This window comes from Mixophyes fleayi, chromosome 1 (genome assembly GCF_038048845.1).
Source record: "Mixophyes fleayi isolate aMixFle1 chromosome 1, aMixFle1.hap1, whole genome shotgun sequence".
Classification (NCBI taxonomy): domain Eukaryota; kingdom Metazoa; phylum Chordata; class Amphibia; order Anura; family Limnodynastidae; genus Mixophyes; species Mixophyes fleayi.
In genome coordinates, this window is record NC_134402.1 from 410333576 (window position 1) to 410346399 (window position 12824).

Consider the following 12824-nt stretch of genomic DNA (forward strand, 5'->3'; position numbering starts at 1 on the left):
TTGCGAGCAGGGTCCTCTTACCTCTCTGTATGTATTACCCAGTATTGTTTTATCATTGTTTGCCCCAATTGTAAGGCGCTACGGAATCTGTTGGCGCTATGTGAATAAACGTTGATGACGATGATGATTTATTTTAATTGCGTAAAATGGTCTTCGAAGGCTTGGTGATTTTCCTTATTTTGCCATGTGCTTCAGTTCCAAGGAAATGCATTGCATTGTGTCAAATATGTTTTTCCAAAGTGTAATATTGAAATTTCATGCAGTATATTTTCCTGCCACCATATGGAGTATGAGGGTACTACTACGCAGGTCTGATGAATAAAAACCAGCATCTATCGGAACAGAGGTGACAGTCTAACATATGTGCAAAAACACATGAAAGTGATTGACAGTTACCTTCAATGAAAAACCGCTGTAGCGGTATCTGATGGCTCCGGAGCTGTCTTATTTGAAATAATTAACAAGATTGGAACCATTAAAGTGACACCTTTGCCACCCCAGCGGTCCTAGTATAATGGAAAATGTCACTGTTTAGTATACCATAATAGTTATAAAAAATAATAATAATAATCTTTGCCCATTGCAGTCCACATGCATAAACTACCAGAAAACCTGTAAAATTGTAATGTAAAAAAAAAAGACCCACTGCTACACTATGGTTACAGCTACATGACTAAAGCCAGGAATTCCTGGGACTCCCCTTTACAGTCAACCAATCACAAGTTTGAAGATTTGAGAGGGTTGGGAACACTTCACATTTTTTAATGTTTGCGTAAATATTACAATTTTATATTTACATTTGCAACTGTTTATAGCAGCAAGAACAATATTATAGTATGCACATGCTTTATGCAAAAATCTTTAAATCTTTTTTCAGATATCATTAGATAATGATTATTTGGGCCCCAGGAGGATTGAGAGCCTGAAGAAGGAAGATGCTGATTGGCAGAGGAAAGCTCATATGGCTGTGCTTTCTATTCAAGACCTAACTGTTAAATACTTTGAAATAACAGCAAAAGCCCAAAAAGGTAATATATATATTGCTCTGTAATAGCCATTGGTCCTTATAGACAGCATTTGTGTAGAACGTTGGTGCTTTAGCTAAAACTGGGACATGTGGGATCCCTACATGCCTGTTTTGTGGGAGCCCTACATGCCCGTTTGCTCATTTTTAAGATTCATACATTCACTTTGCTCACTAAATTCCCTTCATATTTAATGTATTACATGTTTTTGTACATGTTTAAATATTTATTTTTTTTGTTTTTTTGTTTTGTTTTTTTCATTTTGATTAAAATCACGCTGCTCCACCCCACATAGCGGAGTACCCATGTCCTGGTCCTCTGCAGTTTCCTACATGCACTCAGAAGTGCCTTCGAGAGAAGTAGTCCTCCAGGAATAGGCAGCCTAATGTTTCCTGGACACTGATTGGACGGCTCGGTCAGTCAGCGTTCTAGATGCTTCTGTGCTACTCTCTGTATTCAGTCATAACTCTCCAGGACGGAGCACTGACCATTCCTATTGTGACAGTGGTGAACTGTACGTTGGGAACTGAAGGGACCCAGAGATGTAGACACTGCAGTTAGGCTATTTTGGGGTAGGCAGCATTTAAAAAAAAACAAAAAACACCCTACTTGTTCAAAAGACACATTGGAATAAGCATAGAAATTCATCATTTAGCGGACATGTGTGTTTTGCTCTTGAATACATTTACAAAAAGTCTTGACAAATACTGTTTGAATGAGACTTTTTATGCACAGGCATATAATTCTAATGTAACTACGTCTTTTATTCTTGAAGGAATGGGACATCTGTGGATAATTATCCATGTACCACGGGTATAAAAATAGACCCTGTGAGATGCTGTCTGTCAGTGAAAACTAGTCATGAAAAAGTTGAGCCATACGTATACTGCAGGTTAATTCTGGGCATACATTTTCTTGCAATCTCCCCTAATTCAGTAATGTGGGACAGTTCATGGCAATGACTTGCCCATTGGGCATTTTTTATCCAATGCATCTTTTTCCTCTTATCCTCCTGATGTTTTATGTTTTGCACAATGTAAGTCAGATACTTTGCTTTTTCCCTTCACCAGCAAACTACAGCGTTTTACCATTGGGAACAAACACTGTAATAAAACAAGACCGGATATTAACAAAGCGGTAAGGAGGGCCCTGATGGCCAGCTTCCAATATATAGGAAAATAGGAGTTGGATACATGAGTTTAGTGCTACAGATTGGATATCTGTTGGCTGGTGGTAGCACAGTTTTTTGATTTGAGTTTCAGGTTTTGAGAGGACATCCAAGGTGAAATCTCAGTAAGACATTCAGTAATGAGGATGTGACCGGATGGGCTTCCTTTGCCATCTGGTCTGTAGGGGGAAGAAGGATTATGGGATGTTCTTCCTGCATAGCTTATCTGCGTTTCACTCTCACCGTCAGTAAGTGACTGTTACTGATTACTACTGCTGTCACCTTGTCACAAGACAGTCGCCAACTGCGAATGCTGACTGCGCTATAGTTGAAGGATAATTCGGGTTCCACCACTGGGCTCCTTCAACGGCTCCTAGAACCACTTACTTGTGGGTAGCTGGTATAGCTGCTGCAGTACTTCTTTGCTGTGGGCTGGCTGATACCTCCTAACCACTTATCTGGATTAGGACTGCTGCGTAGCGAGCAGAGCGTTGACACAGAGATACTGGGTCCAACAAAGGACAGCCAGGGAACGGATTAGAGTGTTAGCTCTTATCTGTTGGTCACAGGATACAGCAGGTAATAGTACCAAGCAGAATCTTCAAGCAGTGATGTTATATTGCTCAAGAGTCCTGACAAGGACTTTTCCACACTAGCTTTAGGTGCTAATGATCATCCAGAAGTACAGATGGAATAATAACATTATATGGTCAAACAGAGCTCTTATTATACAGATTACAACACACGTTGGCAGGGGGTAACCCAGCCTCCTTCTGAGCTGGCACCATAAAATCAGAGATATTTAATGTTTGCCATCAGGATGTAATACATTCTCTAATCCTGGATTTAACGGAATTTTCAAAATTCACGTCAATCTGTGATTTCTTACTTGCTGGTTGCATTATTCATGTAGTGCCTCTATCTTTTTAAGAAGACAGGATAAAGGTGCATGCAGACTAAAGATATGTGTTGATCATTTACAAATGAAGAGGCTTAATTAACATGATATCAGCCTGCCTTGAAAAGCTGCAAAATAAATTTCCACCTACATAGCAACACAGCCTCAGAAATCAATACACATATAAAGAAAATCCGTACATTTGCAATGACATACAGCGGCGTACTGCACCCCTAATTGAAATAAATATCTACAAGAAGTTATTTCTACGTCATTCAGCCACAGCGGACCATGCAGATGGTGATCTATTTGACAGACGAAGCAGAGAGGAGGCGGATCCAAAGAAATTAAAACTGAAGGAGCAGTTTAATAGGTAGGATGAGAAACAAGATAGGACAGTGTCCTGAAGGCCTAAGGTATGCAGTGTTTGTAGGAATAGTGAGTGGACAAATGCAGCAAAAGAGGCCATAGAGAATTAGAAGTGAGTAGCAGTCTTTATATTTAATAGTAGTCAGATAACCTTACTGCAGTCTCTATGGAGTGTTGGGAACGACTGGCTGATGATGAGGCGAGTGTAGGGAATCCTCTCTCGAAACCTGGAGGGGCATGAGAGATGGGATGGTAATCTGAGAAGGTGTTACGGTCATTTGTTTCTCTCATAATAGAAGTAATAACTGCATGCTTCAATATGAATGCACATTGGAACGGGGATCAACTGACTTTTTTTTAGGGTTTAGTGTAAAGTGAACAAGTAGTAAAGTGGGAAGAGAAGATGACAGTGGAGACTACATCTTCATTTGTGGGCTCAAATGAAGAGCAGTTGCCTGAGGCTGCAGGAAGTAACTGATCAGTTTGTTTGGGGAAGTAGATACAATTTAAGGTTTATTCGTGTCCTTGAAGATCTTGGGTGGTAATGGTGGTTGGAGTAGGAGGCCTGAGAATAATTTAAATATAGCAAAGAGGCTTTTGGGGTTAGAGACCTGGGTGGAGATAAAAGAATGAAAGTAGATTTGTTTGGCAGTGTCCAAAACATATTGGCAGGAGTTAGATAGCAGTAGATAGCCGTATGCTTGAGGAAATCAACAGAAGTAGAAGACCTCTGACAATGATGATCTGCTTGTGAAAGAGGCAGAACATTTCATTTTTGTACCACTGTTGAGGTTGTAGTCGATATCGTGAAGAAAAGGGTGTGATTAAGAAGTGGGACTGCCAGACAAGGACAGGAAAGAGTTGTTGGAGATAGTAGTGTTTTTTTTTTATTTTTTTAATTTGTAACAATTTTTCACCTCTGTGTATGAGGAGGCTTGGTTCAGTTAGAGTGGGAAGAGGTTAACATGGTGAAGGAGAGATTTCAGGTGATGGTCTCCAAGAGGGAAAGGAGTTTTAAAGAAATCATAAACTGAAAAAAGTTGGAATACAACAAAACAAAAGCAGTTGACATCATGATTAGTAGCAGAATTGGCCGTTGAGAGAGTCTGAGAGGAGGTTATAAAGTGTGGTTTGGGGGCAGGAGAAGAATGTGGATAATACATTTGGATGTCAATCACCAAACATGATGTTTGATGTCGGATAATAGCGGATGAGGGAGCCAGGAAGAGAGGTTCAAGGAATTGTTGGGATGATCTAGGGAGATAGTTCACAGCATCATGCAGAGAGAAAGGGTTGAAAACTCGGATAGTATGTATTATAAAAGATGGAAATGTGAGTGAAGGAACAGGAGTGTGTAGCTTGGGGAAAGGTGGTGCAGATAAAGTGGAGACCAACGTCTGATGGGGCTGGAGGTGTGTGAGCCATGTGCTAAATTTCTATAGGGTGCAGATGCTGAATAAAAAGCATGGGGTGAAAGGACCTGTATTTGGTGATATATCACTGTCTGCTAAAAGCAAAATAATTAAGAAGTATGGAAGATACTAAGGTCTTCAGCTTACAGGTTAAGTGCATTGCAGCTAAGGAATGAAGACAAACACTTTGGTGTTAATTAGTGGTGAATGGAGTAGTGAGGTAGAAATGTGGATTATGGGGCGTGAGAGAATGTAGTAAAGATCAAAAACGTTGTGGTGAGAAATAAAATCCGCAAGTTATATTGTCCAGGCCCGTGAGATGGTGAACACAGTTTCTGAAGATTGTCAAGTGGTCCTCTGCTCCTTCTCAATGTTTGTTCAGTTGTCTTGTATAACTCTGATTTCCCTTCACTTTGTAACTAAATAACTTACAAAGGAAATCAGAAATGCATCCACCCCATGAAAGATGTAACTTCACAAAATGAAAATGGTAAATTATGAAATTAAAGTAACCACTATGTAAAATTAACATGGTCAACTAGAATCATTAGCCATATGCATTCTTTTGTGTTGATTTCATATTCTGCCATTGCTGTCCAAAGTTTTAAAAATGTCATCCAAAATATTGATGCGTGTATGAACTGTATGGGATGGAAGTGTTCTTGGAAACTGACTGACGTGGTTTAGCTTGAAGTAGTTTACCCCACGTACTACAGGATCGCATCACTATTCATTTTTAGAAGAGCTGGATAATTGCCACAAGTTACTCACTGACCCTATTTACAGCTGGCAACTAACTTTGGATGTTTTTGTACAGGAGGGTATCGCTCTTAGTTCATTGATCTGACTTTTTTTTTAATTCCAAAATACATTCACTGCCTCAGAATTGGATCATACTCTGTAAATGAGTACCCAGCTCCTATAGAAAATTGTACCTTTTTGAACTTACTACAAATTTTGAATACAGGGACCTGTATCCCTATTTAAGAAAATGCCCGATTTTAAATTAAACTCCTGCACGGATGGAAACATTGTTTTAAGCAACTTAACATTATTTGTAAGATGGATAACTAGTACTAGAAAAGTAAATGTTTTCAAGGAAGTGGTTTTTAATAAATGTGTTTTTTTTTTGTTTTTTTTTGTTAATACATCTATTTTTGTTACACAGATTGTGTTCTGTAACCATATACAAACAGGAAAGCTATATTTATTTGTAGGTAGTTGCTTTTGTTTAAGACAGACTATATGGCTAAAATGTTGGCTATGTTTTTCCTATGTTTTTTACTCTTTCTCTAACTCTTATGATCTATTAATGACATCTAAAATTAAAACAATTGTTTTATAATAAATGGTTGGTCAAGATCCATTTTTTGATATTCACTTTTTTAAACTACTTTGCACTGCCGTCCCTCCTCCCATTACACAGCGTTTACCAGTAGTGGAGCTTTGCCACTCTCGAGCCCCCCAGTGCAGTGTCCAGGCCCTGCTCCCGTCTTTGTCCCTGGTAACTGGGTGGTGCAGAATTAAGTGCAGTCTTTCTGAAAAGCTGCTCCAGGTGCCTTTTGGATGCCTGAAAACTGACTGTCTGGTAGTGGTTAGTGACGTGATCATTTATATGCCTATGTAGTTTGAGCTAGTGCTCTGGTATCGCTAACACATATATCTTTGTGATTAAAGCGGAGTTTGATCGGATGCGAGCAGACCAAAAGAAGATTGGCAAGACGGCCTGGGCAGTGGCAGTGGAACGCATGGAGAAGCTTCAGTACGGGGTTTCTCAGGAGACTTTACAGCTGATGCGAGCAAAAGAAATTTGTCTAGAGCAAAAGAAACACGCACTAAAGGAGGAGGTAACTTTTCAATGATTCCATTAGCAAACTACTATTCTTTTTATTATTTTTAGTGCATCTCCTAACCCACACAGGGACCTTTCCCCAGTGTAAGATATGGTGGGAATACTGATAACATTGAATGGAGATCCCCTGTACAGTGAATAAGCCACTTGGACGTTTATCAAATCTGATGCACACAACAACTTTTGAAAAACTTTTATTTTGCGTATAGTAGAAAAAAGATAAGGTTATCCATTCACTACAGGATGTTCTTCCTGTGCTTTCATAAATGTCTCCAAAAATAATAATAATAATGACAAAATAATTTATTGGTTGCTTTTTATTGCCGTTTTCTATTATTTCAGTTAAGGGGTTAGTTAATTTTAGACATAAGGGATAAGAAATGTTTCATTATGAACAGATACACTTGTCGGCCGTCCACCTAGTACATGCACAAGTTCCATATTCCTTTTTTGGGTGGAAAAAACTGTGCACAACTTCTTGCACAATTGTTCAGCTAGATGGATGGTACAAAATTTACGGTAGTTCAAAATTCTGCCCGGTAGCACTTCACATGACCACCACAAGGGTAATTTAACGCTTCTGACTGAGCAGAATTTTAGGATCAATCTTAAAAACATCTTTCTGCTTTAGGATAATTTCATCTTTATTGCAAATGTAAGTATTATTAGAGATATTAAAGTTTTTATGGGATCACAAAATGGACAGATTTAATAGGCAGAAGCTTTTGTGAAGACCTAGAACAGTTTTTATGTTTTCAAAATACAGTACTGGTGGGGTAAGGACAACCTGCAGTGGTATGACTACATTATAGACAGCGATTGTGCACGAGAACTACATGTTCAATCATTTATTCCAGCATCTCTCCCTTGTGACCTCCATCAAGCTGGACAGGTGGGAGCAGCTAATCATTCGCATCAGTTGCAAAACAGTAACTCTATGGAGTTCTAAGTGGGAGTCAGGCAGGCAGACCAGACAGTCCTATTGCGACACAGAAGTGTCTATTACCCAGAGCTACCAAACTAAACACTATTACTTCACAGGACGCCAGGCATCGCTGAGTCTTCTAAACTAAAGCTCACAGGTACCATGTTGCATTGACAGATATGCATGTTTTGACCTAATAGACTGAATAGAAATAACTTGCTTGAGAGTGGCGATGTCCTTTTAAATCGATCACGAGTAAGGGGTCATCTGTATTGGTTTTTTTTATATATAAAACTATTAGAAATGTACTGGCCTGGACAGATTGGATATGGAAAGGGCAATCCCAATGATTATATGGACTGAGGCCCAATCTCCACCACCTCCACATGTGTAAAAATTGGACCCGTAAATGTGCGCTCTTGTCTCAAATCATTTAATCCTTTTGTTTTATAATAACTCCCCACTTTTCAATAAGTTGATATACATTAGTTTAGGTCTCATGTGTGTACACAATCCTAGACATATATCCTATGATACGTGCAGCCTTTAAATATAGTGCAGAGATGTGCCGTGGGAATATCCGGCTGCCTTCACACATAATGTTTTCAAAGATATGTGGAAACCAAAGTACGGATGCATTTTGGAGTTAAGCCGAGTGTCCCCCTGGCCTTGCTGTATCCCACTTGCATGTAAACAACCTCTAAACCACCTCTCAAGGAGCAAGTTGCCAGTGGCCACACGTGTCGTATGCGTGCAGATGGAAATACTGCCATAGTTTGTGCATGCATATTGTGAGAAATTGTGTGTGCGATGCATAAATGCACTGCACAGATGCTTTCATCCATTTCTAAATCGTCCCTAAATGTTTGTGTATGTGTATATACACATATATGTTTGTTTTAGTTTTTTTTATTGCATTTGTCTTTCAGGACATATTTGGGTTTCTATTTGCACCTCACCTGAGCTGAAACATCAAAAATCTAAGGGTGCTCTTAAAAATTTTCTGTTAGCTGTGTGCAGATTTTTTTTTTTTTTTTGTCCTCTCCCAGAGTATTCTGATACCTTATGTCCAGCACAGGATATCAAGTGAGCTGTTTTGTACTTAAAATGTTCCTCCACTTTGGGTATAATCATCCGTGTCCCGGTCATTTTAAGATCTTGTGAGCCGCTGCGATCTTTAGCCAGATATTCTGGCAGTAAAAAGTCAGAGAAGAATACCTTGAGGAGAAAAGTTTCTAATAAGGCTGAATAGAATAATCTCTGATAGGTTCTCCCCCCAAGGGGGTGACATCATTGGTGTCCTCATCAAAGAAATGAAGAGAGTGTGCCTTCCTCCAAATCTGAGCATTTGTGTAAAGAAGACACTTGTTAGTCTTCCAGTGGTAGCAATGGGGGAAACTGTGCATGGGTTACCAATAGCCTGGGCACTTCACAAATCTGCACCTTATGGGATAGTGACAAAATAAGAAATGTAGAAGAAAACGCACATTAAATTTTTCCTAATATGCAAGAAAGAGGAGGATTATATGATGAGACTGTCACATTTTTGGCCTTAACGCTATGACCTATGTTTGCCTGCAACACTAACATTACACGTAATTCCAGGACCAATATCCCTACTGTTAGGCATGGTGGTGGGAGAAAATGTGTGTTCCAGCAGGAATGACCCAGATCATACAACAATAGCCACTCCAGTGTTCTGGCCCAGAGCCCAGTTCCATCAAGAAACTGTAGAATGATTGAAAAAATGTTTCTCTATGGAAAATAATCATACATCTCATATGTATCTGCTTTTTTTTTTCCCTTTTTTTTTCTCTTTACTTATTTGTTTTTAAATGTATTTTTTTAAAATTTGTATTAATTATTGGAGAGACCCTGGTTTAATTGATGGGTCTTCACTCATTTCAGCCCTTAAGGATTTAGTGGAAACTGGATCTCATAGGACTACTTGTATTAGACGCAAGTAACATAGATATCAGGGGGTTACTAAAACCTGTGTTGCCCCGGTATATTGAATGTACTAGTTAAATAGTAGCTAAAATCTGATTGGTTCTATGGGCAACACCTCTACTTTTCCTTTTTAAAAGTTTTAGTAATCTTCCCTCTGGTCACTCTTGGGGGGAAATTCAATTCCCCCCCGAATTTCCGCGGCATTAAAACTATTACCGTTATTACGGTAGTTTTAACTCGGATTTCTGCTCGCAGCTCAGGGAACTGCGAGCAAAAAGCCGGCATTGAAACTATCGTAATAACGGTAATAAAGAGCATTAATACCGTAATAACAGTAATAATGCGCAGGCCGTGTTACTTTTACCTGTAACGTGGCCAATTGAAATCCCCCCTTGGACTCCTGTCTGCTGAGGAAAGTCCCCAGAGTCTGATTAAGGGTTCAGGCTGCCCTAGGCTAATAAGCTTGTAGCGCACCCTTGACTTCCATGCCAGGCTAATATGCGGTAGGTAAAACAAAATCATTCTTAATTTACAATGCATCTTCCTTCACTCAAAAACACGAGAACATAAGCATTAGTGGGGAAACACTGCTCCACATGGCTTTTTGGAAGGGCCATGGCAATCTTTGTCACTCATCTCGTTTTCACTAAAATCAGAACTGTATATGGCAGAACAGAGGCATGAATGGGCGCTACAGTGGGTGAAAATGTGAAGGACTATTACGCCTGCGCTTGTTGTCGTCTTTCCTACTTATCCACAAGCATCCATCCACAGATTTGTCGTTGGATAATCAGTCTCTGAAAGTCCTTGTGATGTCTCCGGGTTCCGCATTCACACGAGAAGGTAGCATGCTGTGTTCATTATGAATGCTGTGTGCTGTGAATAAGGCTCCAGGAAAACTACACGGAGGAGCATTTCTCATTGTCCTACATTTCTAATACTGCAGTGCAGGATTAAGCAGCCACTCCACCACAGTCTTAAACTGACGGACGGTTGCCAAGTGGTGGATATAAGAAACGAAGTATGCCAAACCGTAATCTGACTACTAAAATGTTTTACTTTCCTTGTCCTAAGTCTGCTATTCATCTATTATGAGTATTGATTCACTCCCTGCTGTGACGTAGAAGGATAATAAGTGACCAGTAGAAAACCACTGTCTGCTAGTTGGCTCTGTGACTTCTAATAACCGTAGTGGGTGCATTATCCCATATATCTTCAGCCCTTAGCTAGGACTGAGCTTTGTATTGAATACAATTATATCTACAAAGCTGCTTTTTTGTGATATCAACAAATATAAACAGTTGGCTGCTCATAGAGATGTGATTAAATCACACAGGATTAAAGTAATCGGAGGGTGGAATGCCTTTTAAAACCACTGCTTATTTAGCATTAAATTCTCTACTGTTTTGGAGGATAGTTCACTGTTAGAGAGGTGTTAAAACTTGTTTTGTTCTTCACTTCTGTTCTATATCAGATCATGCTGTACTGTTACTCCTAGTCTGCAGACTCTTAATGCTGGTCTGCACTGCTTCAAAGCTTGATGTGCTGATTAGCTGTTTTGCACAGTTAGATGTTGCAGTACTACTGTACATTATGTTTGGTCTATTTATTAATGTGGTGAGTACTGTTTATTACTAGGCAGTGATGGGCAACAGACGGCCCTCTGAGCCTTCGCCTGCAGCTCCTTCCTGCTTTTTTGTTGGGTTTGTTTATTATAGCTTGTAAGACTTGTTTAACATGCCTGTTTATGTTATTACAGATAGGTGTCTCTAATTAAATGTATTGTTTAACTGATTTCTGGGATTAAGGGTAACGTGTGGCCCTCTTGAGGGTTAGCCCCATGCCCCTCTTGAAGTGCATCACTGCTCTTGGATCTCATACCCACGAGCCTTGAAAAATAAAGCAAGTTAAATGCTAGTTAAGTTGTTTGTTTAAGTATTTTTTTTTAGATTATTTATTTTTGTGTGTGGTAATTTTTCTGAATTCCAAGTAGTTTTACACCATTATGATTCTTACACTACAATTTGTGGAGTTTTTGAAGTACCCCCAAAAGTGGCATGATCATCATCAGAGAGACTATATATAGATATAGAGAGATAGATATATCTCTATCATTGTTGACAGTGCTCATTCTCTTGCATTTGATGTAGGAGTTTATGGCAGTTCATGAGATTATGAAACCTTTAAAAAGTTGCCAAGGAGTTGAAAAGTAATGAAGTGACAGTTCAACATATCAAACCCAAAGCCCCATGTGGATTGAGGAAAGTCCTTTCTGTATGTTTCCATGGCTAAGGCTTTCTGTTGTTCAATAAATATAATGAAGCCATTACCTAAAATAAGGACTTTGTTGTTGATATGGTCATGAAGACGACATGTGCCCTACGTATCTTTATGCTCCAAAGTGAGCCACAATTTTAAACACAAAATGGAAGACATGGTATGGACAGCTGTTGGAATTAAAGACATGCACGCGAAAGACGAAACAAATTTGCCTAATATTTTCTTTTTCCTGCTTGAGAACAACCCCGACCCTATGGTACCAAGCTGGTGCAAGTGACACGGCTAAAATAACACGTACTTAAGAAATGCCCTGAACTTGAGTCTGCTGAATGTGTGTATGCTCGTCTCTGCAGGCCCTTATTGCACATTGTCTGCTTGCATCGATCCTTCCCACCCCTGTTTCGTCTTTCAAGTCATAGGTCGTCAGATGTGTAAGTTTGGACATGCCATGAATTGGATGCAGTCATGTTGACTGGCGTAGCTCTCGTTCTGACACATGTGCAGAGCAATTTCCCACTAGATACAGCAAAGGGACTTGTGTCCGGAGATTAATCGGCCCTAGTGTGTGCTGCGAGTTATCAGCCTTCGTTTTCCTTGGACATTCCCTACTTTACAGTTAGTCCCTACTTTACTAGGTAGTCAACTTTTTGGGAAGCTTATCAGAATCATCAAATTCCCTGTATGGACAGAATGATTTTTAAATTGGTTACATATTTAAATTATTTAGAACAATGTGTTTGTTGGCTGGATGTTGGTTAGTTGGCTGTGTTTTGGGGAGCTGGTTTTGGCCCATGGGCTGACAATCCTGACAGCGCTTGTTACATGTTTGTTCTAATATGGCTGCCTTGTTTATCCAAGCATGTGGATTGTTGCCTATTGGATTATACTGGCAAAAACATAAACTTCTACACATAAACATCATAAACCTAAAACTTTAAAATCTTT

The 12824-nt window shown here is 39.4% G+C and overlaps 1 protein-coding gene across 1 annotated transcript in view; it reads left to right on the plus strand.

Annotated features, from left to right (window-relative positions):
- JMY (junction mediating and regulatory protein, p53 cofactor) overlaps positions 1–12824 on the plus strand; it is a 48146-nt gene that overhangs the window by 19356 nt on the left and 15966 nt on the right. Inside the window, exons 3-4 of the mRNA XM_075182320.1 lie at positions 878–1028; positions 6550–6719. Of these exons, the coding sequence (XP_075038421.1) occupies positions 878–1028; positions 6550–6719 (321 nt within the window). The remainder of the gene's footprint in view (positions 1–877; positions 1029–6549; positions 6720–12824) is intronic.